At 35.1% G+C, this 19,488-nt stretch overlaps 1 protein-coding gene across 1 annotated transcript; it reads right to left on the reverse strand.

Moving 5' to 3' along the window:
• Positions 1–17,741: 17,741 nt before the first annotated feature.
• LOC136833695 (uncharacterized) lies at positions 17,742–19,331 on the reverse strand. The gene is made up of 2 exons (XM_067095888.1): positions 19,172–19,331; positions 17,742–18,146 (listed from the first exon to the last, which is right to left on the reverse strand). Exons 1-2 carry the CDS (start codon positions 19,178–19,180, stop codon positions 17,922–17,924), a joined length of 234 nt encoding a protein of 77 aa, XP_066951989.1. The 5' UTR covers positions 19,181–19,331; the 3' UTR covers positions 17,742–17,921.
• Between the last annotated feature and the right edge of the window lie 157 nt (positions 19,332–19,488).

The raw sequence follows: 19,488 nt of genomic DNA on the forward strand, positions 1-19,488 counted from the left end.
GAGAGCCGTGGTGTCCACGACGGTCGTACACGGCATCTCGTCCTGGTCGTACTGTGTCAAAGCACCCATAAACTCAATGCCCAAGGTCCTTTAAATATACTCTGAGAGGTCGGCTCATGCTCATATAGGTGGAGGTTCTGTGACGTCAGTCACAGGACCCTGAGTGTGAAGGATGAAGTAAACACACGTCTTTCTCTCTCTCTCTCTCTCTCTCAGCACATTTTTTCATAACATCTGTGCTGTCAGAGGAGACTGCCCAATGACGTCATGCGCAAGGGAACGTATTTTCGCTCACTGATGAGCCGACCTCTCACAATATTTTTAAAGGACCTTGTCAATGCCTATCTTTTTTTTTTTTTTAAATATCCAGTGTACAAAATACATTATTCTTTGGCTACAATACTGTGTTTAGGAACACTTCCATGTACCAATATTCACAAATTTTCACACAGCCCTTAATAATCAACTAAAATAGCCCTCTTATTTGTAATTGTACAAATGTTCAGCGTACAATAATTACACCACATTCTATAAAAGAAGTCTTTAATTGCATCACAGAAAATAATATCCATCTTAAATGATATTCGGACTAACAAACCTAAAGGTGAAGAAGGGAATGGCATCGCACACAACTGACCCAGCATTTTTCTTAAAAACATATTCTATATATTTCTTTGAGAAAACCTTACAGAAGTTCCTTTTATATGCACTGCGCAAACCACTTATCATAATTAAGTTTACTCAAGATACATAATCAAATCAGACGACGACATCTTTTTCACTTGACCCAGCCACACTGCATAAGTAACCTGTTAATAAAACTAGTGCAAATTTAGTTTCGATTTACAGTGGAAATTAAACATTAAAAGCTTCATAAAGTTATCCGGGTTCATACAGCAAATCTCAAAGTAAGTATACCTTAGTTTAACCAGACCACTGAGCTGATTAACAGCCTCTCCTAGGGCTGGCCCGAAGGATTACACTTATTTTACGTGGCTAAGAACCAATTGGTTACCTAGCAACGGGACCTACCGCTTATTGTGGAATCCGAACCACATTATACCGAGAAATGAATTTCCATCACCAGAAATAAATTCCTCTAATTCTTCACTAGCCGGCCGGAGACTCGAACTCGGGTCTAGCGGAGTGCTAGCCGAGAACTCTACCGATTCGTCCGAGGAACTTAACAAATCTCAAACAACACCTTTGAAAATACAACAAAATTGGCCTAATGCGATTTAAAAAATAAATGAATACGGTCCTGAGCCGTAGTCAGCAATTTTTTTGTTTAAGGTTGTTAGTCCATGTCCTTTTTAACCTCGTCACATCTATAGTCGACTAACTAACAGGCACGTAATTTATTGCTTAGGTCAATAGAGGCACAATGGTGTCAATCACCTCCGAGAAATCGAAAACTTCAATGACCAACTTTCGGTAGTTTGGAACCTATGTCGAATAATGTATGTCGGGCACACATATACAAGAATGTGAGTGTGTGTGTGTGTGTTTGTGTGTTACAAAGACTAATATAGAAACTATTATTAGAGACTATCACAAGAATGTGTGTATGTGTGTGTGTGTATTTGTGTGTTAGAGAGACTAATATAGAAACTATTATTGGGGATTATTACAAAGAATGAAACCACGCGGTCTTCTGACCAAGAGGCAGAACATCTGAGAGAGAAGGGAAATTGATGAAACGCCAAGACAAAAAAAAATCAACGACTGTTCCGTGGCCGTTGGTAACTAAGCAAGCTCAGCAGTTTAATGCACCAATGATAAGATGAGAGGTTAATAAAGATAAATATTCGCAAGCTGCTCGATGTGGATTCAGTGGTGAGAGAGAGAATGGTGAATAGAAAATGGTGAACAGAAAACGGTGATGGTGAATGGTGGAGGTTAATAAGAATGGTGAACAGTGACGTAGACACATCTTGTGAACGACGAAGCAGTTCTGAAGTAAAGACACTTCCGCCCAAAGCTCTATAAAAGGAGAAAGGAGAGGAGTAAGAACAGTTTTACAAGAAGCAAAAAGCAATACAGTTGGGCATGAAAGGTGTGCTAGGGTGTTTGAATAAGTGGCTCATCTCTCAACGTAGGCAAGACTTCAGAAATTTTACACGCTTGTGTCTACTGTCTGTCTTTAAGGCCAAGTTTCTGACTTAGTTTATTTTAGTCTTGATCCCAGTTGACTCCGTGAAGCAGCTTATTCATAAAGGAGAAACTATATGCTTCCAAGTGGCAATAAAGTAAACAAGTAAAACAAGTGCAGAAGTATCTTCGGCGCAATCGAGTTTTATGTACAGAGTATAATGCTGTATGAACCTCTCAGCCACGGCCTCATGAAATTCTCAGCCGCGGCCCAGAAACTTTCATCCATGACCAGGCGGTGGCCTGTGTCGTTGGTACCTATAGCGGTGCCAGACGTACGATCATAACTAACCTTTAACATTAAATAAAATTAAAAAAGTACTTAGGCTAGAGGGGTGAAATTTGGTATGTTTGATGATTGGAAGGTGGATGATCAACATACCAAATTGCAGCCCTCTAACCTCAGTAGTTTTTAAGATCTGATGGAGGACAGAATAAGTGCAGACGGACGGACAAATAGCCATCTAAGCAGTTTTCTCTTACAGGAAACTAATAACTACTACACCCAGCTGATTAACCTTGAATAATATACTGTCATCTAAAGCAAGATAAAATGGTTCCTAAGATACATTTGATCTTGACGACCGGCTGCAGGCTTACGTTACCCAAGACTACACTATCTACAACAGAGGGTAGCACACATGGTGGCAACTCAGTGGGATATAAATATTTAGCGAGCGTGGGATAAAGTGACAGTAAAAGAAGGAAAAAACATTACTCAGCGAACATTACGACCGGAGAGAAAGAAACAACACAACACGCCACAAATTTTTCCACCGTAATCACAGCACCGTTTAAAGTTGATGAACACCAGCCCAAACTCACTAAACTTACCGCTCTACGTAGAAAATGAGAGAGAGAGAGAGAGAGAAGCTACACCGACGCACACGCTGAAAAAAACGAGGGAGAAAAAGAGGCATTACTGTCTTTGAAAGGAACAAGAAGAATTAAAGACTCAAGAAAGTATCCAGCGGGTAAGAAAGACTTTAAGAGGACAGAAGAACAAAGAAACCGGTTGAACAGGAAGAACAAGAAAGCAAATTTGAAGAGACAGAAGAAAAGAAAACAAGCAAAGAGGACATCTCCTGACAGAAGCAGACAAGTAGAGAAGAATGCAGCTGACTGTTTATACATATACAGTATATGTATATATATATATATATATATATATATATATATATATATATATATATATATATATATATATATATATATATATATACATATATATATATATATATATATATATATATATATATATATATATATATATATATATATATATATGTGTGTGTGTGTGTGTGGTGTGTGTGACTGTGTGTGTGATTATGTATGTGAATGTGTGTACATTACGTAGAAGTTTATCTTAGATATTGAATACCTTTGTAGATGACACGATATGAAAATTCAGAGAATGGACATTAAAAATAATATCAAAGTTGTGAAATAAGAACATAGACCATTAATATCGTGTCCAGCTACTCAAGTTTGAAGACGACACGGTGCTGATTATGGAAGGTGAAGAGACACTGCAGAACCTGGTGAAAGAGTTTGAGTAATTGCCAAAAGAGGAACTAGAAGGTAAATGTAAGTAAAAGTAAGATCATGAGGATGTATGGAATCCAGGAAGTTAGACAAATGAATGATAATATGGGTAGTGGTAAAATGGAAACTGTAGATTCAAAAGGTGTTTGGAAGTAAATCAGAAAAGGTCGAACAAAAATTCAGTCTTCGCCTTCCTACACATACTGGCAACTGGGGTTACCAGCCGTAACCAACACATCAGGAAGTTCTGCGCATGATCAGTGGGAATGATACAGCGCGGCGGACAGGAACTGCACTTGTCATCTGCCGGACAGCGCCTTTGGATTCACAGGAAAAAAATTATTTGTTTTATCATTATCATCATCATCGCCCCCATTGCCTTGTGACGCAGATGGCTTCTGGGTAATTCCCCCACCCGATCTTTCCTGAGCTTTATCTTCCACAAATCTCCTGTCAGCTCCAACCTCCTGTCATAAAGTTCTCAACGAAGTAGGCCTGGGTCTTCCACGCTGGTGCTGTCATGTGCTGTTCTCCCCGCCGTGGAGCAAAGAACGTACATTATTATTATTATTATTATTATTATTATTATTATTATTATTATTATTCCCGTAGATGAAACCTGTTCACGTGGAACAAGCACACAGGAACCATTGACTTGAAATTCAAGCTTCAAAAGAATATTGGTTTCAACCTCCCACCGCAGACACCACAATGCAGCAGTAACTCATCATGACACAGAGCCAGTGATTTTCCATCGCCCTGGGGAAACGCGAACCCGCGACATCTGAGTGGCATGCCACGACACTAACCAGTATACCAGCGGACCGCTATTATCTCATCGATTATGTAACTTCAGTAATTCCCTTAATGGTATCATTTCTCACACTGCGTTGCCGTCTGACTTAATATTTTTTTGAGCTGTACCCATACTGCCTGATGCTTACAGCTAACAAAAAAAAAGTTAATGTGGCTCTAAACATAAACTAGTTAGAATGTTAGATGATATTCCCCCCATTATAAAAATACATCTAATCACTCTGCTGGAAAACAGATGCACAGAGAGAGAGAGAGAGAGAGAGAGAGAGAGAGAGAGAATTCCACAGCTACGTGCAAACCCCGTAGGGTATTGCGTGGGCCAGTTACGTAAGGTATAAGTATTTGGTACGAACCCAGGTATTCCAGACATGTTAATCATGACCTAATTCACGAAACTACTTTTGTTCGACAAAAAAAAAAATTAAATTCAGCTGCTTTGTCGGAGAGAAATTGTGCCTTTATTACAAGTTCTGCTACGCAATTACACTCAGATCTTTTAGATAAAGAAGGCAATTTACATTATCGTTCATAGTATTACGCAAGTAAACGTCAGAAAATGTTATTCATAGAATGACTCTTTGAAGTGATTTCAAACTTCCTCTTTCATTATACAAATGGACTAATTTTACATTAACTGTCAAGCTGGAAACGTGTATGAAAACTCAGCTTCAGCATATTGTTTATATATTCAATTTTTTTTCCAGTGCACATAAAGCACGGGAAAAAAGGGGATATACTGTATAAGCAATATAGTGAAGCTGAGTTTGCATACACGTCCCTAAATTGTCAGTTAATGTAAAATCAGTCCGTCTGTATAATGAAAGAGCCAGTTTGAAATGACCTCAAAAGACTCGTGTAAGAGTATCTTTTTTTTTTATTCACGTAAAGCAGCTAATGTTGAATCACTCGACATCTCGCATTACGTTATATTCGAAAACATTTCAGCTGAATAAGCAAAGAATGTAGAATGTTAATCATAGCATATGTCAAGACTGAACATTACTTCTGCAAGGGATGAATCACTGCAGATGTTGGAATAAAAGCGCTATTAATATACTGGTTTACTAATGTTCAAAAGAACATACCACTGATTAAAGTGGAATGTCACTCACGCCAGATAACTGATGGTTTAATTGAACTGTCGGCGCTGAATTGAAAAACGATGACATCAGTCAGTGACGTCAATGACGAAAATGGAATGCAGGTCATGGAATTGGAATGCTGGAGGCAAAATTAAAACGATGTCGACAGTGTTTGAATGTCAGAGACATGAATGTTTTGGAACAGCAGTCACCGAATCAGGATGCAAGTGGCATGGATGAGCTGTTACTAAAAAAAAAAAAAAAATTTAGATTTCCAAATGAAATTGAGCAAACGCACCGGATGAAAAATGGAATGCTGTAACGGAATGCACAAGGATAAGTGTCAGGTCTGGAATGACTTAAAAAAGAAAGTAATGTTAATGACAATTCTGTAATGCTGAAGTTCAGGAAAAAAATTAAGAATGTTTGAGCCAAAGGCAGGAACTTACCATCACACTTCATATCATTAAGAGATCTGCTTGTTTTACAGCAAAAAATGGAATAGTAGTGGCATGTTGGGAAGCCATTAACAGATTTCGAACGTTGTTGGATGGAACAGTTTTGGTGCTGGAAGAAGAATATTAATGACAAAAAACAGAGCAGTGGGTGATAAGCTTATTTTATCAGCAACAGAGAAGAACCATTAATCAGAGAAAATTATTAACAGTAACAGCAGTGGAATAATGCTATCAACAGAATTCAACTTTTGATGATGCGTTAGGGAAGTTGTTGGCAGTTGGAATATCAATAAGATTAGGAAAATAATTGAACTGGACTGTTATTAATGGTTATGGAGTGGTGTTACTGGAAGACTCTAAAGAATAACACTGGATTATATATAGATAGTATAACTCGAATATCAGCGAAAAGGTTATCTATTTACTGTATATATTTTTAATGGAAAAAATGGGCATTTCCCTTTCATAACACCAAAATACTGATGACAAAACTCAGTTATTAATTGGATATCACTATAGGAATAAAATGTGGAGGTAATTGGAATGTCGATAAAAGAGCTGGAATTTCTCAGTTACCACCGCAATGTCAGCTGGAAAATAACTAGACTGGTAACGTGACTAAATGTAGAAAAAAAATGCAAATTTGTAAATTCTGGGAGCTAGTTTTCCTTGTAAAGGAAAACTAACCTAATGGATCACATTCTAAATTCTTCTGGCAGAGTTGTACTATCCATGACTGATAAAAAAGTTACGAAAGAGATTACAAACATTTAACACCTTTTTATTTCCATTTCGGTCAAAGTACCTTTTATATTATTCAACAAATTATGCTTCCTAAGGTGTTATCTATCATAACTTGTAAGGGTTCCCAATATCTTTTCATGGCTCCCTTGCTCTACGAATTCCTTTTTATCAAATCATCTGTTTATATATGTCTGCTGTTTTCATTCGTCACATGTTCTTAATACCATAAATGAAAAATGTACGTTGATTTCCTATTCTTCTTAAGGATCTTACTTAAACTAACATTATTGCATACCTGTCTCTCTGGGAAAGTTTCTCAAATGGAACAGAAATCTTTCGCGACGTCTCCTTAGTATCATTCAGCCCCATCACTGACACTTACCAACGGGTTCGAACACCTGTATTATAATAACACTGTTTTGTAGCCTTAGGGAGCGTCCACACTGCAAGACAAGATGTCAAAAACACACATAGGTACTTATCGTGCAACTGTCGCGCGATTGGAATTTCAAAAATTCAAGCGAAGATGCGATGCATTATCACCCTAATACAATTCTCCTAGTATTGTAATAATTTACTTACACTTTTATCTATTTATTAATTTGTTAATTTATTTGTTTTTAATAAGCGAGATCTCTGCTTTTGTATTTCCCTTTACCTTCCATTACTTTTTTTAATGAAAACCATATTTTTTTAGAAACTTGAATTTCAAGTCAATGACCCCTATGGGTTTGTTCCACGTGAATAGGTTTCATCTTCTGAATAATAATAATAATAATAATAATAATAATAATAATAATAATAATAATAATAATAATAATAATAATAATATCAAATACATATCACAAACATGTTTAAAACAAGTCAGGGATGGTAAGTTGAGAATGAATCTTTGTCAAATGCTAGATAATTTAATGAGGAACTGGTTAGGACTACCGATAAGTCGTCAGCCTGTCTTAAACATTTTCGCGATGTGTATTGGATAAGTTGCCGACGTATGTTTACGACATGTTTTAATGCAGTGAGGACGCAGAAATTCCTAAACAGTCACCAGCGCCCTCCCCCATAACCTTGCGCTTTCATATGAATGCCTTTCTCAGGCGTTTCTCACTTTAACACTGCGTGGATATATTATTAATTATATAATTTGAGACCGCACATATTCTTACCTACGATATGCTGATTCATCAAACCTCTCACTCTCTATTATACCTTTGTTATATCTATAAGTTATATCTATAAGTATTATATCTGCGTTCGACGTATCTATACATTCATTACCATTGCTCAGTGTCCCATAACATTTAGGATATATATTAGAAAACAAAGGTAACTTGAAGCAAAAGAAATGAACCAACCTGAAAAAAAAGAAAGGCAACAAAAAACTCACGAGCAAAAAGCGGAAAAAAATGCTTTATGGTACAAGACAAAACTAACACTATGTTTATAATGATATGAAATCAATTAATTAGTTGTAATTCCATTATCCAATTCATGTTTCATACCACCTGGTGGCAAATATTTCGATCTGGCTGATCAAGATAGATATAACTGTTGTTCAGTCATCTTTTTGAAGTCCTCTTTTATCTTTGAAATTCCGGAATTTTTGCTGATTATTATTATTATTATTATTATTATTATTATTATTATTAGAAGTAGCAGTGGTAGTAGTAGTAGTAGTAATACTACGACTAGTAGTAGTTTATGAAATTTCAAAAGGACCATTTTCTGTTGTGCGAAACATAATGCTTAAGGAGGATGTTTAATTCGCGGAGAGTTTTGTGTCCTTCAGTCTCTTACAGCCATCTGAATATGCTGAACCTATGTATGTATCTATGTATATATGTGTGTATATATATATAATATATATATATTACATATATATATATATATATATATATATATATATAATATACATATTATATATGTATGTGTATATATACATATATACATATACATATATATATATATATATATATATATATATATATATATATATATATATAACATATTTGTATATATATACATATATACATATATAGACATAAATATGTCTATCTAATATATATATATATATATTATTAAAAAAGAACAAATAAATTAACAAATAAATAAATAGATAAAAGCAGAAGTAAATTATTACAATACTACGAGACCTGTATTAGGGTAATAATTTATTGCGTCTTCGCCTGAATTTCTGAAGTTCCAATCGCGCGACAATTGAACGATAAGTTACCGACGTGTGTTTAAGACATCTTATCTTGTATCGTGGACGCAGCCTAAGGTTCCAAAATAGTATTAAAAAGTTCGAACCCGTTGGTAAGTGTCAGTGATGGGGTTGAATGATATTAAGGAGACGTCGCGAAGGATTTCTGTTCCATTTGGGTGACCTCCTCAGAGAGAAAGGTATGCATTAATGTTAGTATTAGCAAGATCCTTAAGAAAAATAGGAAATCAACGTACATTTTTCATTTATGGTTTTAAGAACATGCGACGAATGAAAGCAGCAGACATATACAAAAAGATGATTTGATAAAACTGAATTCGTAGAGTATGGGAGCCAGGAAAAGATATGGGGAACATTAGAAGTTATGATAAATAACACCTCATGAAGCATAATTTGTTGAATGGTATAAAAGTTACTTTGACCCAAATGGAAATAAAAGAGATGTTAAATGTGTAATCTCTTTCGTAACTTTTTATCAGTCATGGATAGCAGCCTACAACTCTACCAACAGAATTTAGAATGTAATCCATAGGTTCATTTTTCCTTTACAAGGAAAATTCTCTCCCAGAATTTACAAATTTGCAATTTTTTTTTTTTTTTTTACACTGAGTCATGTTACCAGTCTATTCATCTTTCAGCTGACATTGTGGTGGTAACTCAGAAACTTCAGCTCTTTTATCGACATTCTATAATTGCCTCTCCACATTTTATTCCTGTAATGATTTCCAATTAACAACTGAGTTTGGTCATCGGTATTTTAATTTCATGAAAGGAAATGCCCTTTTCTCTAATTAAAAATATATAAATGACTTCTTCGCTGATATCTGAGTTATTCTTTAGAGTCTTCCAGTAGCACCACTCCATAACTATTACTAACAGTCCAGTTCAGTTATTTTCCTAATCGTATTGACATTCCAACTTGCAACGACTCTTCGCTGCTGAGAGAAAGGCCGCTGGTGACTGGTACAATACATGTACATACGCTACCGGGGTGTAGGCGATGACAGGCAGGGCAGCCGATCGAGACTACAAAGTCTACCCCAAAGCCAAATCAAAGTTCTTCAAAAGAGGGCATCGTGCTTACCCCATACAAATGGGAAAAAAAGCACGTTAAAAAAAAAAAAGATTATTCCATTGCTGTTACTGTTTACCATCCGTGATTATTGATATGTATATAAGATAAATAACATATATACATATAAATGTATGTAATATATATATATATATATATATATATATATATTAAATGTGTATATATATATATATATATAAATATATATATATATATATATATATATATATATATATATATATATATATATATATATATATATATCAAAATACTCTTATCTGTCCTTTTACCTTCGCTATTCTTTTTACCAGTTGTACGTTCTTCATTTTTTTCACTTAATTTTTTCAACTACCTTATTTACACCTATACCTCTTAACTACCTTGATTACACACCTATAATTAACTCCTCATATATATATATATATATATATATATGTGTGTGTGTGTGTGTGTGTGTGTGTAAAAATATCAAGAACAAAGCAAACTCCCAGTTGAAGCCCATATTCGAAAAGAGAATAATAGAGAGACTAAGAAAGCAATCGAATAACAAGAGATATGAATCAACAAATATGAATATATAAATGCATAAAGAAGAAGGCAAGAGGTGGGGAGGGAACAAAGGCCGTGTGAGTGCAAGGGTACCTAACCATTGCGGATCTAGACTGGAAACTGTTTTCATATAGAGTCTAGAGGCCAGAGCAGTTCTCGCTTCTCCGTTACCTAAAGGAAAAAACAGGACATCAAGTGGGGCTAAAAATGTTTTTATTGGAGGCTATTTAAAAACAAAGACAGTAGACGCCAAGGAACAGTTTTTAACAATCAACAGCTAGTTCCAGCTAGCTAGGAATAATGAACCATTTAGCCAAGGTACTGATTTTAATTAGCGGTAAATTGCAAATGAAAGGCGAAATGACTGTCAGTTATAAATTAAGAATGGTAAATGACTGTGGCTGTAAAATTAATAGTTTGAATGAAGATAAGGTTAACTGTTTTCATTCAAAATAATGTCACAGGACTCTTTATTCATCTAAAGGATCATATTCTGCCGTTTGCTATTTTATTTTAAAATGCTTCGTACAGAAACTATAGATGGAGATTGATATTAATTCATTACTGCGTTCATTTACCATAGCAAGAAATTCCTGCAAATTCCCAAGTTCATTATCTATGGGAAAAACTGGTAAACGAAAATAATTTACTTTATAGCGTCACATTTTTTAAAAAGTCCACTTCCCGATGCTTTAAACAAGATATGTTTTTAGTTTTTTGTAAAAGAAAACTATTGTGACGGCTTTGTCTGTCCGTCCGCACTTTATTCTGTCCGCCATCAGATCTTAGAAACTACTGACGCTAGAGGGCTGCAATTTGGTGTGTCGATCATTCATCCTCTAATCGTCAAACATACCAAATTGCAGCCCTCTAGCCTGTAGTTTTTATTTTATTTAAGGTTAAATTTAGCCACAATCGTGCTTCTGGCAACCATATAGGGTATGCCACCACCGGGCCGTGGTTAAAGCTTCATGGGTCGCGGCTCATAAGCATTATACCGAGACCACTGAAAGATAGATCTATTTTCAGTGGCCTTGATTATACGCTGTAGCGGCTGTACAGAAAACTCGATTCGGCCGAAGAATTCGGCGCATTTTTTTTCTTGTTTATTTTTTATCTGTCATTCCAAACCTTCCATCGAAGCCGTTAACGAGGTCCTTCCCTCAAATAAAAAAAAAAGGAAGAAAAAATGAATAAAACCATTAAAGATGAATCTAGGCACCTGGTTCTTCCCTCCTGAATCCAATTAAAATAACGTTAATCAATCACATAACGACGACTGTCCAAAAGAATTGGTCTTCCTTCCCCACCCCCACCCCACTTCTCACCTCCCCGCCTTCAGGAGCGGGATTCCCTCAGCGCCTCATGCTCCAAACGCCATTATTAGTCTTGAAGGTGACCTTTTCAGTTGGGACTGGGGTGGCCTTTTTTTTTCTCTTAAACATTCGGTGGCGTCGTGGTCTAAACGTTATCGGCATGTCTCCTGATACTGAAGGAAGAGTAGTATCATTAATAGCATTTATCGATGCAATCGTACGTTGGACGTTCCAAGTACAGCTTGCAGAAATTTGTATCACTTCTAACTTGAGTTATGTCCTTTCTTCTCTTTTATTCTCTTACATTGCTTTCCTTGGTTCTCATACTCGCTTGGCCTGTTTTGTCACTGGTTTCTCGGCATTGCAGTGTCCTCGCTACTTCAGTCATTTTATAATCATTTGCTTTTTTGACTACGCCCTTATTGGTTCGATGGATTCAAGCTCTACATTACCAGGGATGGATATTTTTCTACAACAGATTAACACTTGCGGTTAATTTAACGTTGCTCAGCCGCTTGTTAAATGCGTATATAACCGAGCGAAAGATGTCACTTTGATAAAAGAATCGAAAATCATGCCGAGCCTCCAGATATGAAAACAGGACAAAAGAACGTCCTACCCTGTTGGCATCATCACATATTCCCCCCAAGTCTGGTTTATACCACTTTGCGCCTCTTGGCGAATTAGCTCCCTTTCATTTGCAGCAACTAAAAAAAAAAAATTCAAAAAAGGTTTTTCAGTCCATCAACCTCAAACTAGATTTACAACTTTTTATCCCACCTTTTTTTCGTTACTCGTTAAAGTTAAGTTAAAAAAAAAGCCTGCTTTCAAGGACAAGCCTTTGCATCTTCCAGACAGAACAAAAACAAAAAAATCATTGCTATCTGTACCAATGTCCTTCCACGGCCTCAATCTACAATATCCTTTAGACCCTCAGCAACACGCAACCTTATATTCCTGACATCACATTGGCGTGACCTTCAATGAAACAAGTTGCTTGAATGACTAAAAAAAACCACGAGTCTTAAACCTCCAGTCATTTTAAAACAATGATGTTAGATGTGTCTTGAAGTGATGTAAACTGCTGTACCTGAAATGAGGTTACAGAAAATTCCTGTCGGGTCTAGGTGAACAAGCAGTACGTTCTGAAGGACAAGGTTAACTGCAAACGTACCTGCCGGATCTAGGAGGATGGGCCTTCATACGTATATAGGGAAGGACAGGACTCATCTGACGAAGAGGTTAACGTACCCTCTTCGCGATGGTACGATTAAGAAGAGGCGCTGACGAGATAAAGCATGGCATCCATCCCACCAGAGAAATGCTAGTGGCGTGATGCCAGTAATGGTAGTCATAAAAAGTCAATCAATCAGCTGCTAGTGGCTGGGATTGAACTCGTACCAAGATACTCGATTATGAATAAAATGATGGATGGCTTTGTATCTCTGAGACTCTGTACCTTAAAGAATATATAAACGCCTTATGAACTTGCAATGCGAAAATTGTTCATATTTCCCCTTCTGTACAACGAGATAGAACCCACTGACGACCACTAAGACTAATATTACCATCCATCACCCTTCCCTCTGACTGGTCACCGCTAATGAAGCATCTGCTCAGTTTCTTCACTAATCCTCATCCCGGCCTTCTAATTGGTCAGTTTATATTCCATACCCCACCTTTTGTATAAATAAGTACATTCTTTACTACGGCGCTCAAAAACGTCTGATAAATTCCAAATGGCTCTGAGAAAACGTATTGTTTTTGATGATGGATCAATTCTTTTTTAATACCAGTTTGAGAATAAACACTTGTTCCGATAGTTTTAGAATTTATATATATATATATATATATATATATATATATATATATATATATATATATATATATATATATATATATGTATAAATATATACAGTACAGTACACCATATGGTTTATTGAATGTGAAGAGTTGCATCCATGAAACAAAATAAAGTATTGATCTAGAAAACTATCCCAAAAAGAACTATGAGATCCGAAGAGTTAACATACTCTGGATGCTGGGTGAAAATATAATAAATATATATAAATATACATATATTATATATATGTGTGTACACACACACACACACACACACATATATATATATATATATATATATATATATATATATATATATATATATATATATATATATATATATATATATATATACAGTATATATATATATATATATATATATATATATATATATATATATATATATATATATAATCAACAATCATAAAGCTACAAATGTCTTTTAAAATCCAGCTCATGCTACTTCGGGAATATCCCCGATGGGGAATTATCACCGAAGGGGAATTTTTAAGTGATAAATGGGTCGGTACTTCCGGATCTCGATCCCTCGACACAGTACCTTCCAACGATTCCCCATCGGGGATATTCCCGAAGTAGCGTGAATTGGATATAAAACGACATTTGTATCTTCTGATTGTATATAAATCACGGTGTGATAAAAATTTCATATATATATAATATATATATATATATATATATATATATATATATATATATATATATATATATATATATATATATATATATATATAAATATATATATATATAATATATATATATATATATATATATATATATATATATATATATATATATATATATATACGTTTCTAACTCACATAGGAAAATATATCTTAAAATGAAAGACCAGAGTATATATATAACCAGGCCACACAAGTCTTGTGTGTTATATTTATATATATATATATATATATATTTCTAACTCATATATATATATATTTCAAATAAAGACCAGATATATATATATATATATTTATCTTGTATATTGATATTTATATATATATATATATATATATATATATATATATATATATATATATATATATATATATATATATATATATATATCTACACATATATAATCCAGTGTGTGTGTGTGTGCGTTGGAAAAACATCCTCATAATGACAGCGGTGACTTACGTAAATACGCTTTCTTTGCCTCTTATAAAGCACTGAACATCTCAGCAGTTTCCCAGTAAAGCGAAGTTCCTAAGAATGCTGCATGCCCGGTTTTACTAAGTCTGAAGGCCGCAGCTGACCGAGGCTAATTCCGCCCGAGAATGCACCAAAACAAGTTTTTAGTTCGACTCTAGCAAGGTATAAGACAAGCAGAATTGGTTTAAGGCCAGTTAATAATTACGCCTAAGGGCATTTAGTTTAAAGCTTAGCCTTTGCGTTTTGTTGCCAGTGAGATAAACTTTCGTAGAATGCTGTGCTACTATGTTATAATCATCTTCTTGTGTATGTATGCTCTATATAAATGTTTTCCTTTATTTCACGTTTCACCATTGAATGCATCTTGCAAATTACAAGCCTCTTCTTTTCTGTCACTTCTTTTTACGCTCCACCTAACCATAGAAATAGCTATAAATATTTTAGAAACTCATGTTATTTTGTCATGCCTATTGCATGAAATGAAAATTATAATAATGTGCATCAGCATGCAAGATTTTTTTTCCAGTTCATGACACCAGCGTTCTCTATGTAAACACTTGTCAGAATCCTAAGTTCAACAAGGAAACGAACCTGATCAACATTAAATTCAGTTTTTTGGTATATTCCATCAAGTTCATCTGCAAGGTGTTGACGAACGATTAGTGATTTAATATGATATGTTGTTTCTATAAGTGGCTTTCGTTATGTCATACAAGAGTTATTTCCGAGCAAAGAACATTTCAACTTGTAAAGGGAAAAAGCCAATCCCTGTTCACGACATCTGAAATACATTCGATTATTTTCAGGTGGTGATCCAGCTCCTTCAGACACGAATAATCCTGACACGCAAGACTGTGCTTAAGAGGCCATACATAAGAGAATAAATTATTCATCTCTACCCTAAAGCCTTAAAAATTTTATTTAAATCAGTCGACATCTATATCTGTGTTATGAGATGATGTGTTATTTTGAATGCACTATTACACTTCTTGCAGCAATATAGATTCCTTTTCAATCAGTACATTCTGTAACGATTTTAGGGCACAGTACAACACAAAAGTTGACGTGTATGAATGACATTATTAGTTACTGTAAATCTCTGCAACTGCTAATCACTAGTTATGCTACAAAATATTTTGTTTTTCTGGGAAGTTCCTAGATTTAATAATCTATCAAAATTTCTACATTGAAAAAGTATATTTCAATTTTCATTTAGAAATTCCTGTAAATTTTTGTCTATGTAAAATGTAAATTCCACACAAACATAACGTCGCATGCATATATTTTTAGGAATAACACAAGTGGAACAAATATACATACATTCATGTATATGTGTGTGTACTGTTATGCCATGGGTTCTTTCAATGGCCTTTCTTATTATAGAATTTTTTACTCACTTGCAGCTTACCATTTTGAATACCTTGCCAAACTACTTGCTTTTATTGATCAACCTTACTGGTGTCAATAATGCAACTGGGAAAACCATCATGAATAACCACTCCCAGATAATGCAACAACAAAGAATAACACCTGAACACAACAGTAACATGAATAACACCCTTTGCACACACTTATAATAACATTAGAACAACCAGCCTACAGAATATGAGAATGACCAATATCTCGAGTACGTGCAATGTTTACAAAACTTCCAGAAGTAACGACCCATGTAAACACAGACCAGAGAATCTAACTGTACAAGGTTTCTTCTTACAAAGTCAACTAAGCAAGAGGATACCAAAGCTCAAACGTGGAGGATATGAAACTTACAGTGAAAAAACAAAGAGCACTCTTGTCACCATGGGTCTTACAAAGAAACTTTACATCACAAAAATTTACAAATTATAGTTATTGCAAATTATATTATAATAACATTTGACACACACACATATATATATATATATATATATAATATAATATATATATATATATATATATACTATATATATATATATATATATATATATATATATATATATATATATATATATATATAGATAGATAGATAGATAGATAGATAGATAGATAGATAGATAGATAGATAGATAGATATATACACACATATATATATCTATAAATTTAGTATTATATATATATATATATATATATATATATATATATATATATGATAATTTTTGTTATGAAATTTTGTCGTATATTATTTTACTAGAGATGCCTGGGAACCAAAGGATTTCAGAGTTCTTACTGTCTGTGAACACCGTAAGTTCTTTAGGCCCTGATTACTGTGTGAGGTTATTAAATGATGAATATCATAAGCCTACTGTAACGATGTTTAGCTGGAGAACCCATAGGCCTAAAGTAAGGTTATTTTTATCTGGAGAGCTCATAAGCCTAATGTTAGGCTATTTTTACCTGGAGCGCCCATAAGCCTATTGTGAGGTTATTTTTAGCTAGAGATCCCATAGGCCTATTGTGAGGTTATTACACCTGAAGAACCCATAAGCCTAATGTAAGGCTATTCTTATCTGGAGAGCCCATAGGCCTATTGTAGGGCTATTTTTAGCTGGAGAACCCATAGGCCTATTGTGAGAATATTTATACCCAGGAACCCATAAGCCTACAGAGTTCCTTTATAGTCATTCAAAGTTCTGCAAACCTTAGCGTTTGCAGTTTTGCTTCATTATTATCTTTCTTTTGTCAAATAAATAAAATATGTCCTCATAATGGTTATGGCAATGAAAGCGAACACAGGGACTGTGACCTCATCTCAGACATACCAGAGGTTTCAGTAAAATTTGTATATGAATTTTTGTTAACTTTATTCAGTTCCAGAGATGGCAGACAAACAGAACAGCAACGAGAACAAAAACAAAAAAAGATCGTTGTACGGATCTTCCTTTCATGGTCGGAAGCAAATAAAGTTCAATTGCTAAGAGAAACATCTGGCCATCGTGTGGTTCCAAACGATCCAGTTGTTGTCCTTTAGCCCCACAAGCCCCCGTAGCCCCCGTAGCCTCCGTAGCCTCCGTAGCCTCCGTAGCCTCCGTAACCACCGAAGCCTCCGAGGCCTCCGAATCCTCCATATCCACCAAATCCGCCAAAGTGGTGCCTCCTGTGGGGATCAGCTTCGGCTACGGCTTCGGGATATGGTGAAGGATATGCCAGGCATAATCCCAAGAGGACGCACAGGACGAGGAGAGACAAAGTCTGTTGGCAGAAGAGAAAATAAAAAATTGTAGAATTGAAGCAGAGTTATTTTCTTAAGGTTTTTATCATATATGATGGGATAAACTATGAATGGGAGGGGAAATGGGGTTTGTAAATGAAGTAGTAGCTTATAAAAGTATGATGTGTATGTTACACACACACACACACACATATATATATCTATATATGTGTGTATATATATATAATATATGTATATATATATGAATATATATGTATATATATACATACATATATATATATATAATTATAAATATAAAGAATCTCAAACCCTACTCTGCTGGGAAGAATTAAACCTGTCTTCGTCAACAGAGAGAACTTGGAAGAACGAGCATTGCGCTTGAAGAAGCAAAGTCTCAAGCAATAGGATCACCTGAAAATATTAGCGTCTAGCCTTTCCAGAAGCGGCTCTTGTATCTCAAAAGACTGCATACTATTTCCAAACATTGACGTGATGATGATCAAGATGGCTGCTAATGTACGGCATATCTATTTTACCAAAGTTTGCTGAAGCCCTAATAGGAACTCAAGGACTGCTTATGTTTATTTAAATGAAGAAAGAAAAAAGATCTCTTTTCTTTGTATCAAATGGAACGCTAACGTTGTAGTCTGATAATAACCGAAACTGGTCAGCAATGCTTACCGATAGAACGTCTTCTAAAAGTCAGACTTAACAAAAAATTTACTAAAGAATTTTACCCATTATTTTACGGAAATTAATCGGAATCATGATACATAATCTGAATGACTTGGACTCTCTTCAAGTTGAGTAATTCCTTAGCGGCGGAATCTTTAACGCGTGGCTTGCATTTTCAAATGTATATTAAAAAAGATATGATTCAAATCACTTCGTTATCAGTCTCTCAAGACAGGGTAATGATTAAGGAGAATCAGGCTGACAGGGCAAGTACCTAAGAATATACAGTTTTAAAACAAAGTTTATATAGGGATACATACACCTCAGTCTTCGTACAATTCACACATTCAAAAGCTACAATGGTACTCACCACCTTCATGGCGAATGCGGTCTGGAACGCTGGATTTGACAAAGCAGTCGGAACTTCTTCTCCTGAAGCTGAAGCGACGACTTCAAGTGACGCCTCTTTGTTTAGTTCCTCTTATATATACAACGATCCACAGAGGGAGAGTTAGAGGGAGGGACAGGCCACACAAGTATGGAGGGACAATGATGGAAGTAATACAGAATAGGGAGGAGGGGCTGGAAGAAACCGCACCACCCGATCAACTCAGAAAATAAGCGAACGTGTTTTTTTTTATTCAGTTCTATCAGTGAGTCACTGACTCGCTACTCGCTTCTCTTACT

The sequence above is a fragment of the Macrobrachium rosenbergii genome, chromosome 52, assembly GCF_040412425.1.
Source record: "Macrobrachium rosenbergii isolate ZJJX-2024 chromosome 52, ASM4041242v1, whole genome shotgun sequence".
NCBI lineage: Eukaryota > Metazoa > Arthropoda > Malacostraca > Decapoda > Palaemonidae > Macrobrachium > Macrobrachium rosenbergii.